The sequence below is a fragment of the Erpetoichthys calabaricus genome, chromosome 17 (assembly GCF_900747795.2).
Source record: "Erpetoichthys calabaricus chromosome 17, fErpCal1.3, whole genome shotgun sequence".
In the NCBI taxonomy this organism is placed as follows: domain Eukaryota; kingdom Metazoa; phylum Chordata; class Cladistia; order Polypteriformes; family Polypteridae; genus Erpetoichthys; species Erpetoichthys calabaricus.
The window spans coordinates 87585115-87609575 of NC_041410.2; the positions used below are offsets into that span (position 1 = coordinate 87585115).

Here is a 24461-nt window from a genome sequence, read left to right on the forward strand (position 1 = left end):
CCTGTAGATGATATCCAGGTTAAACACTGGAAACTGATGTCCTATAGCCTCCCATGACTACCATAAGCCATGTTTCTGTTCTTGCTCTCACATGTTGTATACATTTGACTTTATTGATATTTTACCTTGTAGATGTAGTTCTATATTTGTTCACAAAAAATAAAACAAGTTCCATTGCCTCTGTTAATTTTATTGAACAATAGGTTATGATTTATGCCACAATTTTTGCTTTTATATGTTATATAAAACTATGTTGTTATTATTATTTGACCCCCCTACAAAAATGGGGATGGATGGATATTTTTTGGCACCCCCCCCAGACAAGCCAAATGCCCACCCACACATGATGTTCTGGTCACACCTCTGACTGAATGTACAGTATACCATAACTGTGAAGAAACAACTTCGACCTAAAAAATACCGAACTTATTTTTTTTATATCAACTTCTAAGGTTCCGTTTTATTCATTTTATTAGCTATGCTTAGTTATATAATGCCACAAGCACCAGGAGAGATTAAGATGAGGGGGTGATTTAACATGGAATATAACAGGGAAACCGAAATACTGGTCAAATGGAAATTCAACGGTCAAATATTTCCCTCTCCGAATACACTACTGAACATTTACATTTACAACATTTAGCAGACGCTCTTATCCAGAGCGACTTACAACAGTGCTTAGTAGTCTACGACTGTTCTTCAGTCTTTAAGGCTAGGATTAAATCTACTGTCATTAAACAAGTTACCGCTGACCAAGTTGTACACAAAACCATAACTCTGGCTTACTTTGCCTTATTTCTTACTTCAAACGAAATGAATCCCGCGCAGTCTACCATCTCCATCCCGTCCTGAACGCCCAGAAACACGATGATATGATATTAAAAAAGACCGCCCATCATTTTCTATCCACCAATCATAAATGGCTTCAAATCTGTCAATCATTTTTTCCTCTCCAAATGCCCCAGCAAGTCACGAGATGCATTAGTCATGAGGTCAAGGGTTACACCGTGTGACGTCGTGTCAATGGAGGAAAGAGTAAACATAGCGAGCTCGACAGGTTTTAAAAAGCAACCCAGCAAGGCTCTTTAATGCCCTTTAAAATCCAACGAGTATGGAGTGTGAGCGAATGGATAGCCTGGAGGGTTGGGTGGCTGTCAAAAGCAACGCGTTTGAAGAAAGCGAGCCCTTCAAGCTCGGCTTTATCGTCGAGTGGAACGCCATCGAGTGCAAGTTCGCTGTCACCTGTCACAACAGGACCCTACAGAGACAGAAGAGGAGACACGACCCCGCACTCGCCGATACCCAGAGCAGCTGGGCCGGCCTCTTCTCGGTCTCCGATTTGCGCAATTTACATCGCCACCTGACCGGCGTCAACGAGGCTCTGGAGCCTTACTTCCCGGATTTGAAGGAGTTTGAACCGGGGAACTTGTGGGATCTGTTGTTTCCGAGTCGAGCGACAGCAGGTTCGGAGGAGGCCGAGAGAGACTTGGATACACCGTGCCGGCTGCTGGAGAAATACCTGAGCACAGCTATTGACGTGTGCGGCCGGAGGATCGTCTTGGATGCTTTGTTTGTTCAGGATGACCGGGATGTGGAGGAATATTTCGAAAATCTGCACGAGTTTAAGAAGAAGAGTCTAGAAGACCAGGTGACGAGAACAAGGGAAAGTTTAAGAAAGGTAAGCGTATATTAGTGTCGTGAAAGTTGATATAGAAAATCATGAACCTCCGACCTGCGGGTTCTTTTGCTCGGCAGTTCTTAATCAATGGCGCTAGGAAGAACTTAAGACCACTCAGTACTGGAAAACTCCATTGCTAAAAGGATTGTTGTTCAGCATGCCAAATCATCATTACGTAAGAAAAGATATTACATAAAGTGGTAAAAAGTCTGATGTACGCTGTACCGTCAAAGTTGTAATGTTATTAAATGCTTTAGTCGTATTAGTCTAATTCAGTACTCGCATTTTAATTTTTTAGTTTTACATTCCCAGTTTCGAAAGGCCTTTAGGGTGTTTGTTTTCACCCTTAATAATTCTTTGCATTTATATAACGCTTTTCTCACTACTCAAAGCGCTCAGCAATTGCAGGTTAAAGTCCTTGCTTAAGGGCCCAACAGAGCAGAGTCTCTTTTGGCATTTACGAATGCGAACCGACAACCTTCCGATTGCCAGTGCAGATCCCTAGCCTCAGAGCCACCACTCCTTGGATGCAGTGTGGTACAGTGGTTAAGGCTTTGTAATTGAAACCTTGAAGTTGAGGGTTCAAATCCCACTTTTGACACTTTGTGATCATGAGCAACATACCTTACCCGCCAATGCTCCAACTGGATATCAAGAAGAAATGTAACTCTCAAATGTTGCAACTTAATCTCCTTGTGCTTCATATTCTTCAGGTTTAGCTTGCAAAAACTTTACAAGCGAAATGATATTCCACCAAACCTGAAGTTTCTTTCAAATAACAGACCTCATCTTTTGATTTTTTTAATTTTATGATGCACATTGCAGTAGATACACACGTTAGGCCTGTATAATGCATCCCTGTGAATGCCATTACCCAGTCAAGTATTTTTTTTGGGGGGAGATTTTGGTTTGTATTTGGCAGGGTTTGTTCTTTTTCATAATGTAATATCTATTTATTTATTGAGATTCTGTAAAATGTCAAAATTCTCCCTGTGGACAAAAACAGTTCTATCCATTTGACTATCTAAGTCAGGGGTCCTCAGTCACAGTCCTGGAGGGCCGCAGTGGCTGCAGGTTTTTGCTCCAACCCAATTGCTTAATAAGAAGCACTTATTGCTCAAGTAACACTTCTGTTTCACTTTAGTTGTCTCGCTCATTAAGATTTTGAACCCTTATTGCTTATTTTAGTCTTAAACAGCCATAGTCTTGGTTTTTAATTGCTCCTAATTAGCAATAACATGCAAATGACAAAAGAGACCAGCATTTCTCCATTTAGCTTGTTACCATTTACACCTGTGTGTAATCATACACTATTGGGTTAAATTAAATACTTGAAAGGAAATTGAAGAGAAAGAAGTGAAGGACTGAGAATTACTCATCCATTTTAGCTTTCAAATAATTTGGATGATACCCTTGGAAAGGGAAAGAAAATCCAGAATATAAGAATTACCCGAATTAAATTAGAATTAAAGCACTAGCAAGTCATGAAATTAAATTATTGGCAAGAATTGCTTTCTAATTAAGCAACCAGGTTAGAACAAAAACCTGCAGCCACTGCGGCCCTCCAGGACTGTGATTGAGGACCCCTGATCTAAGTGAAAACAATATGAGCATCCCTTCTCTGCCCAAGTTAAGAGAGCTGTGTGAGCTAAAAACCTCAATATATATAGTATCCTATCCTATATGCTGAGAAAAGAAAAGTTTAAAAGCAAACCATCTTGTTTAATTTAGTGCAAAATGATTAAATCTTGCCAAATGCTGCAAAAGCTTCCTTTATAGAGAAAAATAAATGTTTCTAATTTTATGTAATCAAAGATCCAGACTAAAAGAGCTAATAGGATATTAAGTCAAATAGCCCGCTATAGTGGATTCAGAAAGTATTCAGGCCCTTTTACTTTCTATATACTGATTGCATTGTAGGTTTAATTTTAAATGAGGAAACATGTCAGATACTGTATATCCATCAGTCTGTATTCAATAAACCATAACGACTAAGTGACCATGCTTTCACAAAGGTTTGCAAATTTATTAAAAGTTAAAGCCTGAAATCTCAAGTATTCAGACCCTTGAATCAATTCTTTTTAGAAGCCACTTTACAGCTTCGAGTCTTCTTGTTTAAGTCTCTAGAAGCTTTGCATGCCTGGATTTGGGCAGTTGATCGCATTTTTGCTGGCAGATCCTCTCATGCTCAGTTAGCTTGGATGGGAAGTGTCTGACAACTGCCATCTTCAGGTCTCTCCTCACATAATTTTTGGCTTTAAGTTTGGGACCTCTTGGGACACTGAGACTTGTCCCGAAGCCACTCCAATGTTGTTATGGCTGTATGCTTCAGGTCATTGATGTGCTGAAATGTAAAGAATCACCCCAGTCTGACATGGCGTGCTCTGTAGAGCAGGTTTTCTTCAAATGCCTCTCTGTATTTGACAGCATTCATTCATCCTTGCCTTAACACTTGAATAATTCTTTGCATTTATATAGTGCTTTTCTCACTACTCAAAGCTTTCAGCAATTGCAGGTTAAGGGCCTTGCTCAAGTGCCCAACAGAGCAGAGTCCCTATTGGCATTTACGGGATTTGAACTGGCAACCTTCCGATTGCCAGTGCAGATCCCTAGCCTCAGAGCCACCACTTCCCTTGATTCTGACCAGCCTCCCTGTCTCTGCCAGTAAGAAGCACCTGAATAGCATGGTTTTACCATAACCGTGTTTCACCATGTGGATGGTATTTGACAAGTTATGAGCAGTGTCTGGTCCTTGTCAGATATAATACTTGGAGTTGTGACCAAAGAGTTACATTTTTGTGTCCTCAGATCAGAAAATCTTTTCTGTCATGTTCTCGGAGTCTCTGTTTAGTCACTCTACTACAACAACAACAACAGCAACATTTTCAACAATGCAGTTCAAAGTGCTTTACAAGACAACAAAGAAAAAGTTACAAGAAAAGAAAAACAATTAAGACACTAAGAAAAGTGACAGCAAAATATGGTAAGGTCAAATGGCCGAGAGGACAGAAAAACAAGTTAGGCTGGAGGAAAAAAAAAACAATCTGCAGGGGTTCTAAGGCCAAAAGACTGCCCCGTCCCCACTGGGCATCCTCCCTAATATGTGTCAGACCTCTTTTTTATTTTATGCTTCACATGATTCTGATTAAGCTGGTCTCGTGGACAGATAAGACACAGGCCTTCGTTTCATCCTCTTGGGGTGCTGCATGGTGCCTTGATCAGGTGGTGGTGGCAGAGAGTAGTGGGGATTAGTTCAGACCCATACCGTCAATTAGGAATACAGCTGAAATGTAGCTGCGAAAAAGCTGTGTTAACATAATGGGTTTTTAGCAGTTTTTTAAAAATGTTCCACAGTATTAGCCTGGCAAATTTTTATTGGTAAAGTATTCCAGATTTCAGGTGCATAACAGCAAAAGGCCACCTCACAACTTCTTTTTAAGGCTGGCTCTTGGTATTATAAGCTGACCATTATTTGAAGATCAAATGTTATGTTAGAGTGTATGGGGGACCGGCATTCTAAAATATAGGACAGAGCAAGATTATTTCACCCTTTATAAAACACTAGTGGTGTTTCAAAGTTGATTTGAAATGACGCAGGTAACCAATGAAACAATGCTAAAACTGGTGAGATGTGCTGAAGTTTTGTTTTTCTAGTTAAGATTTTCTGCACTAATTGCAACTGATTGATGCCTTTCTTAGGTACAGTGGTACCTCTGGTCACAACTGTAATTCGTTCCGAAACTCTGGATGCGACCGCATAAGATTGTATATAAATACAATTAACCTATTCCGGAACATACAAACTGTATGTAAATATATATATTTTTTTTTTTAAGCGCAAAAAAGTTGATTATAGCATAGAATGCACAGTGTAATAGTAAACTAAATGTAAAAAATTGAATAACACTGAGAAAACCTTGAACAACAGAGAAAACTAACATTGTAAGAGTTTGCACTAGACCCTTACGAACTGCTCACTGTAAACAGTTTTAAGCACAGGGGAAAAAAAATTAAATGCCACTTCTCTTGTGAAACTTTTCACACCATCCTCTACTGGCTTTAAATTCCTCACCTTCACCACTCGAAGAAGGATTTTTTTTCAGCAAATTGCCATGAATCTTCCTTTCTTTCTCACATATGATCCCCTCGCTTACGCTATCCCCTGCAAGTTGCTTCTCGTTCAACCACACTAGCAACAGCTTTTCCACCTTTTCCAGCACTTGAGGCAAATTGTAACTCCTTTTGCAACATCAGCTGTTCTGTTAGGCCCTGTATACGCAAACAAAAGAAAATGGGAAATCATTGGTGCGTAGGGAAAGTGGCCGGCAGTGGTATTGTTCGCCACCAGAGTGTGTGGTCGTGAACAGATGCAAAATTTTGGCTAACTTTTTGATCGTAACCCGATTTGTACGTGTTCGGAAACGTTCGTGACCAGAGGTTCTACTGTAGTCCTGTTAGGAGTGCATTACAGTAATCTAGTTGACTAAAAACAAAAAAACTGAATTAATTTTTCAATGTCTTAGATACTTTATTAATCCCAAGGGGAAATTCACATACTCCAGCAGCAGCATACTGATACAAAAAAAAAAAAAAAAAAACTATTTAAATTAAAGAGTAATAAATGTAGGTAAAAACAGACAATAACTTTGTATAATGTTAACGTTTCCCCCCCCCCCCCTGGTGGAACTGAACAGTCGCATAGTTTGGAGGAGGAACGATCTCCTCAGTCTGTCAGTGGAGCAGGACAGTGACAGCAGTCTGTCACTGAAGCTGCTCCTCTGTCTGGAGATGATCCTGTTCAGTGGATGCAGTGGATTCTCCATAATTGATAGGGGCCTGTTTAGCACCCGTCACTCTGCCACGGATGTCAAACTGTCCAGCTCCATGCCAACAATAGAGCCTGCCTTCCTCACCAGTTTATCCAGGCGTGAGGTGTCCTTCTTAATGCTGCCTCCCCAGCACACCACCGCGTAGAAGAGGGTGCTCGCCACAACCGTCTGGTAGAACATCTGCAGCATCTTATTGCACATGTTGAAGGACGCCAGCCTTCTAAGGAAGTATAGTCAGCTCTGTCCTCTCTTGCACAGATCGTCAGTATTGGCAGTCCAGTCCAGTTTATCATCCAGCTGTACTCCCAGGTATTTATAGGTCTGTACCCTCTGCACACAGTCACCTCTGATGACCACGGGGTCCAGGAGGGGCCTGGGCCTCCTAAAATCCACCACCAGCTCCTTTGTTTTGCTGGTGTTCAGGTGTAGGTGGTTTGAGTCGCACCATTTAACAAAGTCCTTGATGAGGTTCCTATACTCCTCCTCCTCCTGCCCACTCCTGATGCAGCCCACGATAGCAGTGTTGTCGGTGAACTTTTGCACGTGGCAGGACTCCGAGTTGTATTGGAAGTCCGATGTATATAGGCTGAACAGGACCGGAGAAAGTACAGTCCCCTGCAGGTGCTCCTGTGTAGCTGACCACAATGTCAGACTTGCTGTTCCCGAGACGCACATACTGAGGTCTGTTTGTAAGATAGTCCACGATCCATGCTACCAGGTATGAATCTACTCCCATCTCTGTCAGCTTGTCCCTGAGGAGCAGAGGTTGGATGGTGTTGAAGGCGCTAGAGAAGTCCAGAAACGTAATTCTTACAGCACCACTGCCTCTGTCCAAGTGGGAGAGTGATCGGTGTAGCATATAGATGATGGCATTCTCCGCTCCCACCTTCTCCTGGTATGCGAAGTGCAGAGGGTCGAGGGCGTGGCATACCTGTGGCCTCAGGTGGTGAAGCAGCAGCTGCTCCATGGTCTTCATCACATGTGACGTCAGAGCGACAGGCCGGAAGTCGTTCAGCTCATTAGGACATGATACCTTTGGGACTGGGGTGATACAAGATGTTTTCCAAAGCCTCGGGACTCTCCCCTGTTCCAGGCTCAGGTTGAAGATGCACTGTAGAGGACTCCCCAGCTCCAATGCACAGGCCTTCAGCAGTCGTGGTGATACTCCATCTGGACCCGCTGCTTTGCTGGCACGAAGTCTCCTCAGCTCTTTGCTCACCTGCGCTGCTGTAATTGTGGGTGGGGATATCTCTCCTATGCTGGTATCAGCAGAAGGATGGGTGGAGGGTGTAGTACTCCGAGGTGAGAGTGGGTAAGGGTGGTCAAACCTGTTAAAGAAGTTGTTCATTTGGTTTGCTCTCTTCACGTCTCTCTCGATGGTGGCATCCCACTTCGAGCTGCAGCCAGTGATGATCTTCATCCCATCCCATACTTCCTTCATGCTGTTATTCTGCAACTTCTGCTCCAGCTTTCTCCTGTACTGCTACTTCGCCGCCCTGAGCTGGACTCGGAGTTCCTTCTGCACGCACTTGAGCTCATGCTGATCACCGCCTTTAAAAGCCCTTTTCTTCTGGTTCAAAAGGCCCTTGATGTCACTTGTAATCAATCCATGGCTTGTTGTTAGCATAGCAGCGTTCTGTTCTTACTAGAACTACAATGTCCATACAGAAGTTGATGTAGTCAGTAGTGCAGTCAACAACCTCCTCAATGTTCTCACTATGTGATCCCTGCAGGATATCCCAGTCCTTAGTTCCAAAGCAGTCCCTCAGAGCCTGCTCTGCTTCAGGGGACCACTTCCTGAATGAGCGTGTGGTTGCAGATAGCTCCCTCTTGTAAAGTTATAACCGTTCTAACTTTTGCTATATTCCTTAAGTGCAAAAAAAATGTATTCCTCGTAATCTGGTTAATACGTGATGTAAAGTTTAGGTCAGAGTCAATGATAACCCCTAAATTCTTTACCTCCACCTTGACTATTTAGAAATGAAAGTAAGACACAGGATCAGTGGCCCAAGAGCATCAGGGTAATCAGGCACTTGAGATAAATAAAGCTGTGTGTTATCTGCTTAGCTGTGGCAGTTCACCCTGTGCTTTGAGGTAATCTGACCTAATAGAAGCATGTAGATTGAAAAGAGCAGCAGACCCAGAATAGATCCTTATGGTATTCCATATAAAATATTTATCTCCGAAGTACAGTCACCACAACTAACAAGGAAATGTTCTACCTGTTAAGTAAGATTGAAACTAATTTAATGCGCTGCCAAATTAACACCTGATTGACGGTGGGGTTCTTCCACCTCATCAGAAGACTTCTGAAACTTTGTTAGAAGAACTTCCTGACCAAGGTCCTTCTTACTTGGTTACACAGTCCTGGTCCTGACATGCAGTGTGAATTGTAAGACCTTGTATGCATAGGTACATGTGTGCCTTTATAAACAACTAGCTGTATAAGCCCGGACTCCTAGAAACTATTGAAATTGTCAGAAAAAAAAATTGAAATGCAGAGTTGGCAGTTTTGTTTTGGGGACATACTCGCACCCTTGTATGTTAGCGGCTAAGCGAGTTTCTCTCTTGTTCGTCTTTTCTCTGTAGTTTTACTTTGGTGATGGAGTCGCTGTCTTTCAGCCTCATGCTGTAGCCTCGTACTTCCGGGCCGGACAGACACACACACACTTCCATGTATAGATGTTTATGTATAAGATATCCAATCAATTCAGTGTGGCACAGGACAACACTTGAGTTCTAGACACATGTCAATAATAATTAAAGCAAATGGAATGGACCTGAGCACAATTTGAAGTGCCATAGCAAGGGTCTGCATACTGCTATGATTGAGAGATTTCGGTTTTTTATTTATTTTTTTTTTAATTATAAATTTGCAAACCGTTCTAAGGACATGTCAATTTGTCATTCTAGGTTATTGAGTGTAGGATGATGGGCAAAAACCTACAATACAAAGTGTACAGAAAGAGAAGTTATCTGAATACTTGATTTGACCTCTACATGCCATGGAGATTATGAAAAGGAAGGTTATGCAGTAAGGCACTAGCGAGGCCTCTTGTAGAGTTTTGTCTCCATATTACAAAAGAGTCATAGCTGCCTTCAAGAAAGCAGCTATGCTGAATCTCGAACTGAGGCATATGAGTGATGAGGAAAGACTGAAGGAGCTGAAACTTTTTTTTTCTGTTTCAGCAAACTGAGATGAACACTAGAATTGCTGAAGCCTACGAAAAAACTTGCAATCCCGGCCCACCTTGAATCCCTTTGCACCTCTCCATCAGCATCTTTTGTTTAGTAAATGCGTTGATCAGCACAAGCAGCCTGCTGTCCCATTCTTGCTTTGTTGGAGCTCAGCTCTCAAATCAAATCAAATAGCCTTTTATTGTCAATTCACTATATGTGCAGAACATACAGGAGAATCGAAATACTGTTTCTCATCTTCGTAGTACAATAAAATATAAAAAGTATAAAAGTATAACATAAGATGAATAACATTAGAACTTGTAAAGTAGACCTGTGTACAATATGCAATAGTCATTAGTGCAAAAGCCAAGTACAGTAAAAAATGAGACGGTGCATTATAGAGTAGCTTATGAGATGTACAAAAAGGCAAACAATTAGCAGCAGATGTAATATTGAGTCCTTATATAATACCAGCTGACGTAGGGTACTTGGTAGATGGTGCCTCTTGTTACAGTCCAGGGGCAGGGGACAGGAGGGGAAGGTAATGGACAGAGTTCAGCATCCTGACAGATTGGTGGATGAAGCTGTTAGACAGTCTTGCGAAGTGGGCCCGGAGGCTCCAGTACCTTTTCCCTGAGGGGAGGTGGCTAAAAAGGGAGGGGAAGGGGTGGGAGGAGTCACCAGCAATGCTGATGGCTCTACGGGTGAGACGGGTGTGGAAAATGTCCTTGAGGGAGGGCAGTGGGGCACCAATGATCTTACTGACCACATCCACTATGCGTTGCTGGGACTTCCTACAGGAGGAAGTGCAGGTTCCATACCACACAGAGATGCAGCTCAAGCCAAGGCTCCTGAGGTTCCTGGAGTTGTATAGGGTAAATACAGTATATCGCTATTTGGAAAACATGCATTTCATGTGTGTTCCGTATCTACAAAGATCTGGGTAAGTGTAGGATGAAAGGAAATGCTGAACATAACCTATGGCAGAAACTTTCTCCATGTTATACTAATAATGACGTAAAGTGTGTAATGTGTGAAGACTTTAGTCCAAATATCAAACTTGTGCTTTTATTCAAGAATATAACCAAAGAAAAAAAAGCATTCGATTTACATGTGGCTATCAATGAATTAAAAACTCAAGCTCAAATGTCAATCGACAGGGAGTTAACATGCATTCTTGAATGGTGCACAGGTAAGAACTGCTGCCTTATAACCCGAAGGTCATGGGTCTGAGACCCAGTGCTCCGCGTTTTGAATAGTGAGCTGCTATTATTTCTGCAGTACAATAAAAACATACATTTGATTTTGTGTCTGTAACACCTGGTGTACATTTTGGCTACTTGTAAAACTTAGGGCTTGTTTTTTTTATTATTCAGTTTTATTCTCTCCGTGACGTTCATCTGGTTCAGCGAACTCGCCTCTCCCTCTCTGAGTTGATGGCATTTAACTCCATGCTTTTCACAAGAGCAGTGCTGTGGCTGATGCCTACTCAAGAACTATTTGTTGTACCGGCAATCAAAGATATGATGTCCCGTGACCACTATCAGACTGGACAAAGGCAGGACCTTAACAACAGACAGCTGCTTCACTGCACTTTCGCCAGCTAATAGACTGCTCTGCACCACAACGCAACTCTGCTTGGCACCATAAGTAAAATGGGACTTGCTGCTAAAGTCACTTCAGCGATTCTCCATGCTAGTGTTTAGATCTTACAGCGCCGTGCTGACGGTGTATGCGCCCAAAAAGAAGCCTTTGATTTCAGTCTGTAACAGCCGGTGTAAAGTTTGGGCTTTATGGCTTTCACAACTCAATAGAAAAGCAGGCAATTATATTATCTAAAACTACAGAAAATCAAATTTACTTGCATTGAATAATTCAGTGTTTGCCTAAAATTTAGCAAAAATTGACAGTATTCGTGTCCTTATAAAGCAAGTCTGTCGGGCTTCTCTTTTTGATTCTGTTTTATCTTTGGTATTTAAACCTGTTTGAGGAACTATTTTCTAATAGGACTTCCTCCCCCAGAAAAACACTCCAAATTGAATTAAGGGTTAGGTAACGTGCTTTAACTCTAGAATCCCTGAAGCTTATTCTTTTTCGTTGTCCCTGACCTCCTTAAATTTTCCTGACCTGTACCATGCAGCTCATAGCTCCTCATCACTATGTTAATAGCCCGCTTATGTTTTGCAGATGTGTAGATTAGCAGAACTGCCTGCTTACACCCCCCCCCCCCCCCCCCCCCCATTCAGTCAGATGAAGGCATCACCCTGCTGCAGTCCTCACAGTTCAAGTCTGTGTTGAAGTGTTTATCGGGCAATGTGTTTATGTGGAATTTATATAGGAAATGAAATACATTTCATGTGTGTTCCATGTCTACAACGATCTGTGTAAATGTAGAACGACAGAGGAAATATGAAGCAAGAAATGCTGAACACACAGTTAAAAAGAAACTGTTTTCATATGTTGTACAGTAGTAATAACATCATTTTGACATGAACTGTAGAATGTGTGAAGACTGAAGCCCAAATATCCAATAAACACGTTCACAAAAGGTGTAACAAAACAAATATTTTTTTATGCAAGAATAAAACCAAAGAAAACTAAATTGCTCAAATGACATGCTGCTGAAGCCCAACTGTCATTCAGTACAAAGTAAAAGACGTTCACATACGTGTGTGTTTACGCGTTTCATTTTCAACCATTTGTCACAGTGGTAAAACTGCTTCGTCAAGAATCTGTGGAGATGGTGCAGTGGATAAGCTACCTCTTAGCAACCTCAAGATAATAGGTTTGAATCCCGCAACATCTCTGCATTTAGCGCTTTGAGTAGTGAGCTGCTATTATTATTATATAATAATAAAAACTTGCTTTTGATGTGAGTCTGTAACATCCTGCATAAATTTATGGTACTCCTAAAAGTGCTGAAGGGATAAAAGCAGACACACAAACACAGCTCAGTCATTTCTTCCTTGTGCCTTATTGAGCAAAATAAATGACTGTAGAATGCAGCAATTTACCTATCAGTAGTGATACTGCTGATTTTCTTTTTAATCTGGACAGTCTGACATCTGTGGCAGAGCGAAGGGCGCTCAGCAGGCTCCTATCAATTATGGAGAATCCACTGCATCCACTAAACAGCGTCATCTCCAGACAGAGGAGCAGCTTCAGCCACAGATTGCTGTCACTGTCCTGTTCCACTGACAGACTGAGAAGATCGTTCCTCCCCCAAACTATGCGACTCTTCAATTCCACCCGGAGATGTAAACATTAACGTTATACAAAGTTATTGTCTGTTTTTTACCTGCATTATTATCAATCTTTAATATTGTTTTTTGTATCAATAAGGTGCTGCTGGAGTATGTGAATTTCCCCTTGGGATTAATAAAGTGTCTGTCTGTCAGTCAGTCAGTCATCGGGTGATACTTAGGGCAGTTTTGCTGATACCAATCCCAATACTGATGCAGCCAGTGTGTCATCTTGCAAGAATTGTTAGATAGATAGATAGATAGATACTTTATTAATCCCAGGGGGAAATTCACATATTCCAGCAGCAAAAAATATTAAATTAAAGAGTAATAAAAAATGCAGGTAAAAAAAAAAAAACGGACAATAACTTGAATTGAATTGAATAAATTGAATTGTTAATCTTCTGTAAAAACTTACAGTATGTGTGGACATCAAAAACTCACATTTTAAAGACTTTGCATTAGTGGACTATTACATATAGTGCCAAAGATCAGACTTCTTTATTAATAGAAATTACTAAACATGCTCTGTTCTTGCAAATGATCTGTGGAACAACAACAAATTAATTTGATGTAAAGTGAATATTGAGTATCTATCTGTCTAGACGTAATAAATGTAGAAAGTTTGAAACTGTTTGTTAATTAACAGAAATTATGGGTAACGCTTGAGCCTACCTCTTTTAAAACTGTTTTTACAGCCAGAGTGAATGATTGGATCTAATGCTAGGGAATGGGAAGTAATCCTAATAGAGTGACCTACTTTTTTACAAGATGGGCATAATAAATATGGAAAGTTTGAAAATATGTTCTTAGTATGTCCGTTCATCAAGCTATAAATGTAATATCTCTAATCTATTATAAAAAAAAAAAAAATAACAAAAAATCTCAAGACAAGACTTTTTTTTCCTGCGATGAGATGTGATCTTTTGAAGAGAGACAGAGACAATTTCACGTGCCGTGAGACAGTCAAGTCAGGTCATACTTACAACCTTTGGAAGCAAGTCCCGTGATACACATGCAAAGCAGGTTGGATACTGTATAATGGAAATAGGAAAATTCGAAAGTCTCACAAAAATGAGAGTAAAGATCGCATTAGCGCAAACAAATGGAAAATATTACTCGGTGAAATAACGGAATAGCGAAAAGAGATCGAATAGTGTTGGAGGTTGTCCGGGGGGGGGGGAGAGAAGACAGACAAGGTAGTGAGACAAAAGGACAGTTGCTGTACAGCCTTTTAAACGTTTGAAGCGCTGCACAAAATGCAGATCACGTGTCACAGCAGCAATCCAGCAGCTGATTGAGCAAAGAGGAAGTTAAAAAAAGAACTGTTATTTGTTTCCCATTGTATCACCGTTTAAGAGGGGTTTTGGAGGAGCGGCCACGTCTTGTTGCGGTGCGTTCAGCCCCCCTTTTCACAATGGTGCGTAGTACTGAATGGGGGGGGAGGGGTTGGCGAGCAGGGGGCAAAGATCCCTGCTTCCTCCCTAAAAACATCAGTTTACCGTACTAATGTTACCTGGGTACTGCCTGCCTTTCAGAAGGCTGCTTTAAGAGTAGACTGCAGCCCATTGGTAACCATACCAGGCTTTTTAGCCTGAGTGTCTGTGCACTCTTCTGATCGTCTCCAACTCCTCGTGTTCGGCAACGTGACAGACTTTCATCTGTTTTACCAGGTTTGTGGTGTTGCCACCATAACGTATAGAATCACACTTCACATCATTATTGTTCAGTGGAGTAAAATAACTACAAACAACCCTTTGCTTCCTTTGTGCCATTTCCTCACATACACAGTCCCACTGATTTGGCTGGGGAACCGCTGCACTACCGGTGTAAATGCAGCTCCCGTTTTACACAATATGACACGTTTTAATTTAATCATGTTCTTGCCATCAAATTTGAAAATAATATTTAAGTTTATCAGAAATTATTGAAGCTGTGTAAAATGCGAATTGTTAAAATTTCAGGATTGGAAGCATTGATCCTTTAGTATCAATCCGTCCATCACTACCAATCAGAACTAACAAAAGTAATTTGAGTGTACGGCACTGTCTTGGCGGTGTCTTCTTGGAAAACTCTGGAATGTTTCTGTCTTAGGTATTCCTGCATAGCTATTGTCCTATGATGCACCATTTCACACTTGCAGATTGTACAGAACATTATCTTATTTGGCTTTAAAGAAAACCAAGATAAAAAGATGATAAAAACGCAATGCATCAATGTGTGCTGCACCAACCGATGAAATTAAATAATCAATTATGTCGACACACTATTAACAGCACTAATCAAGAGTCCTGTCTTCAATGCCAAACCACCATATTATGGGAATGCCTTTTGTACAGAAGTAACTATTATATTTTAGCAAAAGGTGCATATGTATTGCATGTTTTGAGCATACTACTGGATAACAGATGTGGATTATGCAACACAAGTATCTCCAACAAGAACATTTTTAACATTGTTTGCTGTTGTACAGCATTACTCACCATTGAGTTCTATTATATCATAAGGTTTTTTCTCTTGCTCCCTTTGGCCAGGGGGCTGTAAAACTGAGATGCTTCTGGAAGGTGGTGACTCATTTGGACATGGGCTACCCTCAGGATAAAGTTTTACACTGAAGATAGACAGCCCAGTAGAGCTTATATTTCTGCATGTAAGAGGCACTGCAGCCTACAGCTTTCTGTTCTGTAGTAGCTATTGAGCTCCTGCTTGTTTTGATTTAAAAACTTTGCGTTATTAAAAGGGGTGGCATAGTTGGCACCCCAACATTTATCATTTTGGATATGTGTCGTCCCTCACCCCACCACACCAGTTATCTATATTGTCACCCAGATGAAGATTTTGCTCAAGGATATGTTACAGATCTCCAGGTCCTGAATGTCTCATGTAAGTACAGTGGAACCTTGTTTGCTGAACATAATTCGTTCCTGCAGCTGTTTGAAAACTGAAACCATTAATCCGTTCCTGAACCTCAGATGATTGCTTATACGTCATGCAAAAAAAATAGTATACAAAAACAATGACAGTGCATACAATCTTACACAAAAAGAATAAACACAATAAATGGGTAAATCTAGATGACAGTTTAACTTCACTTTACCTGTACGGAAGAGAGCCGATAGTGCAAGTGGAAGGTGGTGAGGAAGGGAAGGGGAATCCCCTCGCTTTTTCACAAATTGTAGCATCAAACACTATCACCAGCCAGCTGTTTCTCGTTTATCTAAATCTGTGGCAGTTTTCCCACTTCTTCAATTGTCTGTGATCTTTATTTAGTAAGAACTTTCACTCCTTTTGCTACATCAGCTCCCTTGATTGCCTATTTATTTTTGAATATAGTATAGATTGTTGGTTTTGCCATACCGAACTGCATAGCAAGTTTATTTTTTCACTTCTATTTTGGTTCTAACATCTTTTCTTTTTGCTTTGCTACTACCCATATCCATTTTTAGCCCCATGGTGGTTTATTTATTTATATATATAAAAAAAAAAACGCAAAGAAAATCAAGAAAAGGTACTGCACATTTGAGCTGGAGGCCGTACTGAGCACAGACTGTGGCATAACTGATTCTGGCCCACCGTACATCTTAGCCTTAGCATGCATTTTTTTTTTCTTCGAAAAATATTTGTAAGCTGATTTGTTCGAGATGAGTCGTTGGACAATCAATCAATCACTGCTCGCCCATTCATTACTCCTACTGTGCACATCCTCTCTCTATACCACCCTCTCAGTTGTGATTCTCCCTTCAATGCAGTCACTGATAATGGCAAGGCAGTAAAGCAAATTATCTGTTGAAGAACACATTTTACATTGCAATAGGGAAGAAAAGCTGCAAGAGCTAATAATGAACATTGAAAAAAAGAAAATAAAAGATATAATAAAAATCAAGAATAAATCGAATCGTCCAATAAATGAAAAAGAGAAAAATATCCTGAACAATATGCAAACAGGAATGCAAAAATGTTTGTAGAGTGTAAGTTAGAGGATAAAGCAATTAATGATATTGTTTTAGATGAGGCATTAGTGTAATTTAATTTGTATTTACTTTTTACTATATTTTATTATTTATTGATATTTAAATTAGACAATTTACAGTGAAACACTCAAGTAACTGATTTTCTATCTGTAATAACCAAGGACCAAACCGTCTTCCTTCCGCACCCAGCATACTCTTCTATATACCATCTCTTTAAATACAACTGCTTTCTCTAACAGAGGAGTGCCCCAATGCCCTTTGAGCAGCTCAGCAGCGAGATAGCAGGTGCCCAGCACTGGGGTTTGGTGAGCAGGGGGTGGAGTAAGAATTAAAAAAATATACTTACAATAGTTGCAAATGTGCTTTGCAATTGAATCAATGGATTTTGCTTTCATGGTTCAATGGAACCTTTTTCATTATTTTATGGTAGAACATGCAGAGGTATCTTGGCAGCCATTACAGAGTTTACAGAGTACATGGGGTATGTAACATAGTACCGTTTTTTTTTGTTGATGGAGTGTTCCTATAATTACTTAACTTTCTGGGTAATTTGGATCTGTACCCAAGTATTACTTATCTGATTAGTTTAAAAAGTAACTTGTACTGCATTTTGCAACAAATGAGCCTTAAAAAAAAAAAAAAAAAATCCTACAAATTCCTGTAACTTATATTAACAGACAAACACATTTGGTTCTTTGTTCCTCCTGTACCACAATGTTACTAAACCTGGAATTATATTCATGTATGCTGATCACGTAATGCTTTTTGACTTTAGAAAACTGTAAGGATTAAGTTAAGATTAAAACTGATTGCATATTATACCTCATACACTAGTTATTCTGCTTGGTATTGTACATTGATAAGTATTCTCTTAAATTTGTGAAAGTGGCTATTTATTAAAACCCAAATCTTATAAAATGCACAGCGTCAGCAAGACATAATTTGACTTGCTTGTTTCATGCCAACCTCCAATGAGAAGGGACAAAAATCAAAAAATCAAAATGCTAATCAGACTTCTTTTTCTAATGTCTTATTTCTTTCCGTAGCTCCCACTGACTCTGCTTTCCTGATGCTTTAATTGCAATTTATTAGCCCTTGCAAATTACCTTGCATGAATTTTTGAAGGCATAAAAGAGTCATTTCCATTTCAATTTTGTAAATTATGTGAAATTCGCTGTTACAATCTCTAAGAGAGATCAAGGGATGTTAATTAAAGACCTCTTACAGTGCATACTCGTTTGTTTTTTTTCCTTCTCCTGTGAAGCCTCTTTTAATATTCATTTGTAGTATTTTACAACATTCTGTTTTGGCGCAGGTAGTTGTGTATATAAAAAAAAAAAAAAAAAAAATTTGGATGTGGCTATATTTAAACATACCAATTATCTTTGTTACCTTACATTGTTCACACAAATTAAAATAACAGACCTGCTGTAGTATAGCTGCCCAGGGGTCACAATCATATGAAACTGTAAATTAAAGCCCAACTCCAGCCCAGTTGCATAGCTGAAATGATGGTTATATTTAAAATAAAGCCCCGCTCACACTTGCACGCTAACCCATGCTTCAAGTCTGTGTAGTATGAATGCAGCTCTTTGTAGTTAAATAGTAAGAGAAATGCTGTGGCAAATATGTAGCTCATCTTGTGGCTTTAGCCTGCTTCTTTGGAACACCACAAGTCTGAAATTCCCCAAGGAGCTAATATCTAGAACTATTTTAACAAGACTAATACTCCACGCTGTGTTGTAAACCTATGTAGCAGGATTTTACCTATTTGACTTAACCCATGCAAGTGATGGAAAATACATATTCATTCATTCAGTCATTCATTCATTCATTCCCATACACTTAAACTGTTTTTTTAAATGCTTTTTACTACCTTAAGTGCATTCTTCATAAAGATGGATATTGTAGGCCCAAGACTGCTTACAAAGAAAAGAGTTACTCCTTGCAAAGTGGCGCCAGGACATCAGTCTCTCTCTTAATGTATCTAAAGCCAAGGATCTAATCATAGACTTCAGGCAGCTGAGACAGACTATACTCCAAAATTGCGTGGGATCCTGTGGAGAGCATGAGCAGCTTTTGATTTTTTTTTTTTTTTTTTTTTTTGACTATCACCGATAGACTGTGGGCACGATACTTTTCAGGTCTTACCAAGAAGGATTACCAATGCCTCTACTATACCAGACTTCTGAGGAAAGTGCAGATTTCTCCATCTATTCTCAGTAACCTCTGCAGATGCACAGTGCAGTCCGTCCACACTGGCTATACAATAGCCCAATGTGGAACCTGCTCGACTCGGGATCATCAATGCAGAGGGTGGTGAAGGTGGCAGAGAATGATTCCAGCTTTTGTTCAGAACCTATAAAACACTTGCTGCCATACAACGGCAAACAGTATAAATAAAGACCTCCGCCATCTTGCATAGATGTGCTTGAGGGTTGCTGCTGTTCCACAAAGTGGACAAGTGGGATCTTTATCAAGCCACTGATTTTTTTTTTTTTTTTTTTTTTTTTGGGAGTAGGAAGAACATGATAAACGTCTAAGGAAGCTAATCTTTCCTCCTTCCTTTTCCAGTAAATCTTTCCAGTTGATTTTGCTTTTCTTCATGTTTTTCCACCTTGTCCACTGTATCTGAGACACTGCTGTTGCATATTTAATTTGTTCCTGCTGTTGCTGTACTTCCTCCTCCACCACCATAACTTATCTTTGCCTTTGTGTTGCCTTTTTCCTCCTGGGCCTATTTGAACCTGTGCCATGATCACCTCTTCCACATTGCACCAGTCCCGCAGTGTCTACAAATCTGCTTTTGCCTGTTTAATAGACTCTGCTGAACACCATTTCCTTAAGTATGCATTCTATTGGTTGAGTCAGTGCAGCTGATGTTTCTGTCATAGACTCTGGCTCTTTATTAGAGAAGGGGTCAGAAGGCAGACATAATCGTTTTGTTACCAGTTTTAAAATTGCAGAGTGTAGGCATCAGCTAAGTGGAACAATTTCTCTTTCTCAGCCCTTTAAATGAAGTGCTGCTGTTCAATTATTATTTGGTGAATATTATTACATGATTGGTAGGTGCCATATTTAATGCTTTAATATTTTGAAATTTTAAGTGTACCTTTTGAGTCTGAACAAACAAAACATTTACAAAGGTGTTACAATGTATATGCATGAAGCGTCTAGTCACTAAGTATCTACATCTACCCCTTGGCCTTTCAAACCAAGATTTCATGATGAATAATACTGCACAGACTAAGATTAATTTACTTTTATACAGTTGGATAAAAATTTGATATTCATTAAGTGAACGTCATTATGCTTAAACATATGGTAAAAGTTAAAATGTAAAGTGTATTTAAGGTCTACATCTCAGTTGTAGTCACAAAAATTAAGCTCCATTTTTTGGTTAATTGTATTTATTTTAATTTTTAGCTACTTCAACACCACAGATCAGTTGACAAGATGGTTGCTCTATTAAAGATTTATGAAGAAGAAGATGAAGATTATCGAGAATTAGTCACCATGGCAACACTTTTCTACCAGTACCTTCTACAGCCCTTCAGAGACATGAGAGAACTTGCAGTGCTTTACAAAATGGAGATTCTGGTATAATTAATTTTTAAACAGTTTTTGTGACACCTCGGGCAAGTGGCCAAATGTTCCAATAATACCAAATCACGATTATATTCTCTCATTTCCTATTAACACGTAATCCTTTGTTACAACGTATGTCATATTTTCATTGTTACTCACTTTATAAGGCAGTTGTGAGTCATTTCATCTACATGTTGTAAAAGGAAATGAGGCTTAAAGCAGGAAAGCCTCTATGGCAAGATTATCCTTTTGAGATGAGAAAACATTATCTTTTGACATTTACAGTGGGTATAGAAAAGAATCATCCCCTTTGAAAATATTCACATTTTTGTTGCTTTACAGCCTAAAATGAAAATGCACACAATAATATTTTTCAGCTGTATTTACTCGATGCAACCTATACTAGTTGAGTCAAAAATATAATCGCAACAGTTCCAAAAATTAATAATAAATAAAAAAAAAACAAAAAAAAAAAAACTGATCACCCCCTCTTAAACAATACTTGTAAACTCTATCAGATGCAAGTAAGTACCAAGGCAATTGGCTTCCACCTGTGATGCATTGTAATCATTGTGATTGGTTTAGCATAAAATGTCATTCCTGGAGCATTCCAGTGCTTGGTAGTACAACTGGAAGCAAACAATTGACTATGGGTGGCAAGGCTACTTTTGAAAGATTTTAGGGATGTTGTGGACAGGTACAAGTAAGGAGGTAGATACAAAAGATTTAAAAAGCTTTACTAATCCATAGGAGCATATTAAAGTCCATGATTAAGTGAAAGTGGAAGTGGAATCTAAGACACTTGCTGGATCAGGCCGTCCCACTAAACTGAATGGAAGAGCGATGAGGAAACTGGTCAGAGAGGCTACCAAGAGGCCTGTGTCAACTTTCAAGGAGTTGCATGACTTTATGGCACAGAGTGGTCATTGTATGGATGTGACAAGAATATCACTAGTGCTCCACAAATGTGGCTCGTACTAGAGGGCTGCAAGAAAAAAGTCACCTGCAGCAAGGACTAGGGCCCTTATCAGGGTATAAGGCAAAATACCATCAAATACCTGAAGAAAACCTGCCATTGTCTTCCAGAAAGTTGAAGGTAATAAAAAGGTTCACTTTCCAACATGACAATGACCCAAAGCACACAGCAAAGTTGACCACACTGTGGCTGAAGAAGAAAAAGCTGAATATCCTTGCAAGGCCAAGTCACAGCCTAGACTTAAATCATATTGAAAATCTGTGGAATGATTTTGAAGTTTGCAGTCTACCAGCCGTCACTGTCCAATTTGACTGAGCTTGAACAGGTCTGTAAAGATGAGGGGGCACATATTACTTGGTCTAAATGTGCAAAGTTGGTACTGAAATATTACCAAAATACTCAATTCTGTAATTAAAGCAAAAGGTAATGCCACGAAGTACTGACACGGGGGTGGGAGGTGGTGATCCTTTATCTTCTTTATCAATTTAAACTTCATTAGTATTTTATTTATTATTTTTTGAATTGTTGCTTCTGTATGTTTGATTTGGATGTTATTGGTTGAACTGAGTTAATAAAGCTGAAAAAATATTTTTGTGTTTGTTTATATTTTAGGCTGTAAAGCAACAAAAATGTGAATATTTTGAAAAGATGTGATTCTTTTCTATATCTACTGTACTATCTTTCTGTCTCAGAGTACAGGGTCTAACGGTTTGTGTGTGTGTGTGTGTATACACACACACAGTCGGGGTTACGGGAGTGAGCCAAGCCATAAATAAAAAATGTAGTTTATCATGGTTTAAACAGGTCAATGGACAGAAAATTGGCAGAATTAAACAAAGATTAAATAACTTTGTATGGGGTAGGTTTTTCCTAACAATTCCTGAAATATTGAAGCCTTGTGGATAAACTTGCAGACTGCTTTGACAAGAGTCACTGTAGCTCCACTGTAGTTCTGATGGCTTCAAATAGTTGTTCAGAAGTGAAAAAATAGTTCTGAGACCAAGAGCATTGCCTTGTTGAAAAATAATCTGATCTTTCCTACTCTGAAAACAAGTTCTCAGTTGTGGGAAGCTGACCTGTCTGCATAATTCTCCTGTACTCCGCAGCACTACTCGGACAGCTGTAGCTTTTTACAGTTTCTCAACACAAAACCAGCAAGAGACAATCTACTTGTAACTGTCCTTTTGAAATTGCCATGTTTTTGTAAGCTCTTGAAGTCTTCTGACAGTTTTTACAGGCTTTCCCCACAAAATCCCCCCCCCCCCCCCCCCCCCCCCCCCCAAATGTTTCAGGACCATACATTTCAGACATTGGTCATAGATTATATAATGAGAGAGAGGTTATATATGTTATGTAATATGAGAGAGACTATACAGCAGGGGTCTCCAACTCTAGTCCTGGAGGGCCGCAGTGGCTAACTCTTTTCTTAATTAGTGACCAGTTTTTGCTGCTAATTAACTATTTGCCTTAATTTTAATTGATACACAACTTAAGACTCTGGTCCCTTAATTATTTATTTTTTCCTTAATTAGCAAACAAACAATATTAAGACACAAAATGGACCAACACATAAACAACAAACTACGTCCATCACACAATAATTGAAAATAAAGAAAGGGGAAGGCCTCAGTAATGTTGATCTGCTCAGGTCCACAAAACATTTTGACAGCGCCCCTAAAAAAGAAAATCGACAGTTTTAGAAATGTCTGCCATGTCAGAATGAGCTCCATGGAATTAAATAACTGGTTTAATTAGCAATGAGAATTGGCTTCAAATTAAGAAACTGAATGAAGTGAAGTTGGTTGGAATTTGAGGCCCCAACTTAGTTGGTCATCTGTTGGCTCACTTCACATCAAATTTATGTTTAGGTGCCATTTAAGGAAAAAAAAAATAAATTCAGCGGTCAGAGTCTCAAGAAAAGTCCATGGAAATAAAGGGAAATAGTTAATTGGCAGCAAAAACTGGTCACTAGAATGAAAACTTGCAGCCACAGTAGCTCTCCGGGACTGGAGTTGGAGACCCCTGCTCTACAGATAGATAAATGTCTTAATTCGTTAGAAATAATAGACACAATAGTGATTTGAGTTTATTGCTTTCATTGTCAGAAATCCCTAGAATTTGATGATCTTGGTCCAAAAAGAATTGAAGCTCTTAAGAAAGAAGTGGATGACTGGACATTGCAGGCTGAGAGGGCAGTATGCTCTATTCAAGATATCACTGTGAACTACTTTGCAGAAACGTCAAAGGCATTGTCAGGTATAGATGTTAACATTATTCTGGTGCTAACATTATTAGGACAGCCAGGCAAGCTGAATACTGCTTCAGAATTTTCATATCTGTCACATCCATTTGTTATACAGTTTACTCTGAGATAATTAAATGTGTATTTCAAATGTACCGAACAATGACAGTAATTATTTCCCCTTTAATAAATATCACTCTTCTTGTCAGACCTGAATTAGATTAAGTATGTAAATATAATGAATCATTATTAAGTCGGTCTGAGAACATTTTGTTTTGCTATTGTTATTAGTGGGTAAAAAAGAATTATGAAGCATTATTACTGCTAGATTCCATACTTTGAACTCTGAGCTGTTGTTATGCTTTCTCATAGTAATGTACACTTAATATAAGATCTTGTGACTTCATTTTATTTAATTCATTGAGTTTATTGATCATGTGTAGATTTTTATAACAGCCTGTTTGCTGTTTTAGGCATGCAAAAGCAGATGGAGGAAGATAAAAAGAGATTTGGCCAAGCATCCTGGGCTTCTGCTGCTCCCAGACTGGAGAAACTAAAATTTATGTCTGCCAAAGAGACACTTCAGCACATGAGGGCCAAAGAGATGTGTCTGAACCGCAGAAAAGCAGACATCAGGCATAATGTAAGTTATCAGATGTATAGCTTATTGCCGAGTACGTCTTCGTTGCTTTATTTTTTTCCACAGGTGTACAGTTGTTGATGCTGGATCATTTAAAGAAACTATTAATGATCTG

At 39.5% G+C, this 24461-nt stretch overlaps 1 protein-coding gene across 1 annotated transcript in view; it reads left to right on the plus strand.

Annotated features, from left to right (window-relative positions):
• Window positions 1-987: 987 nt before the first annotated feature.
• The window catches only part of LOC114668055 (WASP homolog-associated protein with actin, membranes and microtubules), a 40103-nt gene continuing 16629 nt past the window's right edge, over window positions 988-24461 (plus strand). The window contains exons 1-4 of the mRNA XM_051920428.1: window positions 988-1678; window positions 20327-20500; window positions 23570-23720; window positions 24180-24349. Coding sequence (XP_051776388.1) covers window positions 1112-1678; window positions 20327-20500; window positions 23570-23720; window positions 24180-24349 — 1062 coding nt within the window. The 5' untranslated portion in view covers window positions 988-1111. The remainder of the gene's footprint in view (window positions 1679-20326; window positions 20501-23569; window positions 23721-24179; window positions 24350-24461) is intronic.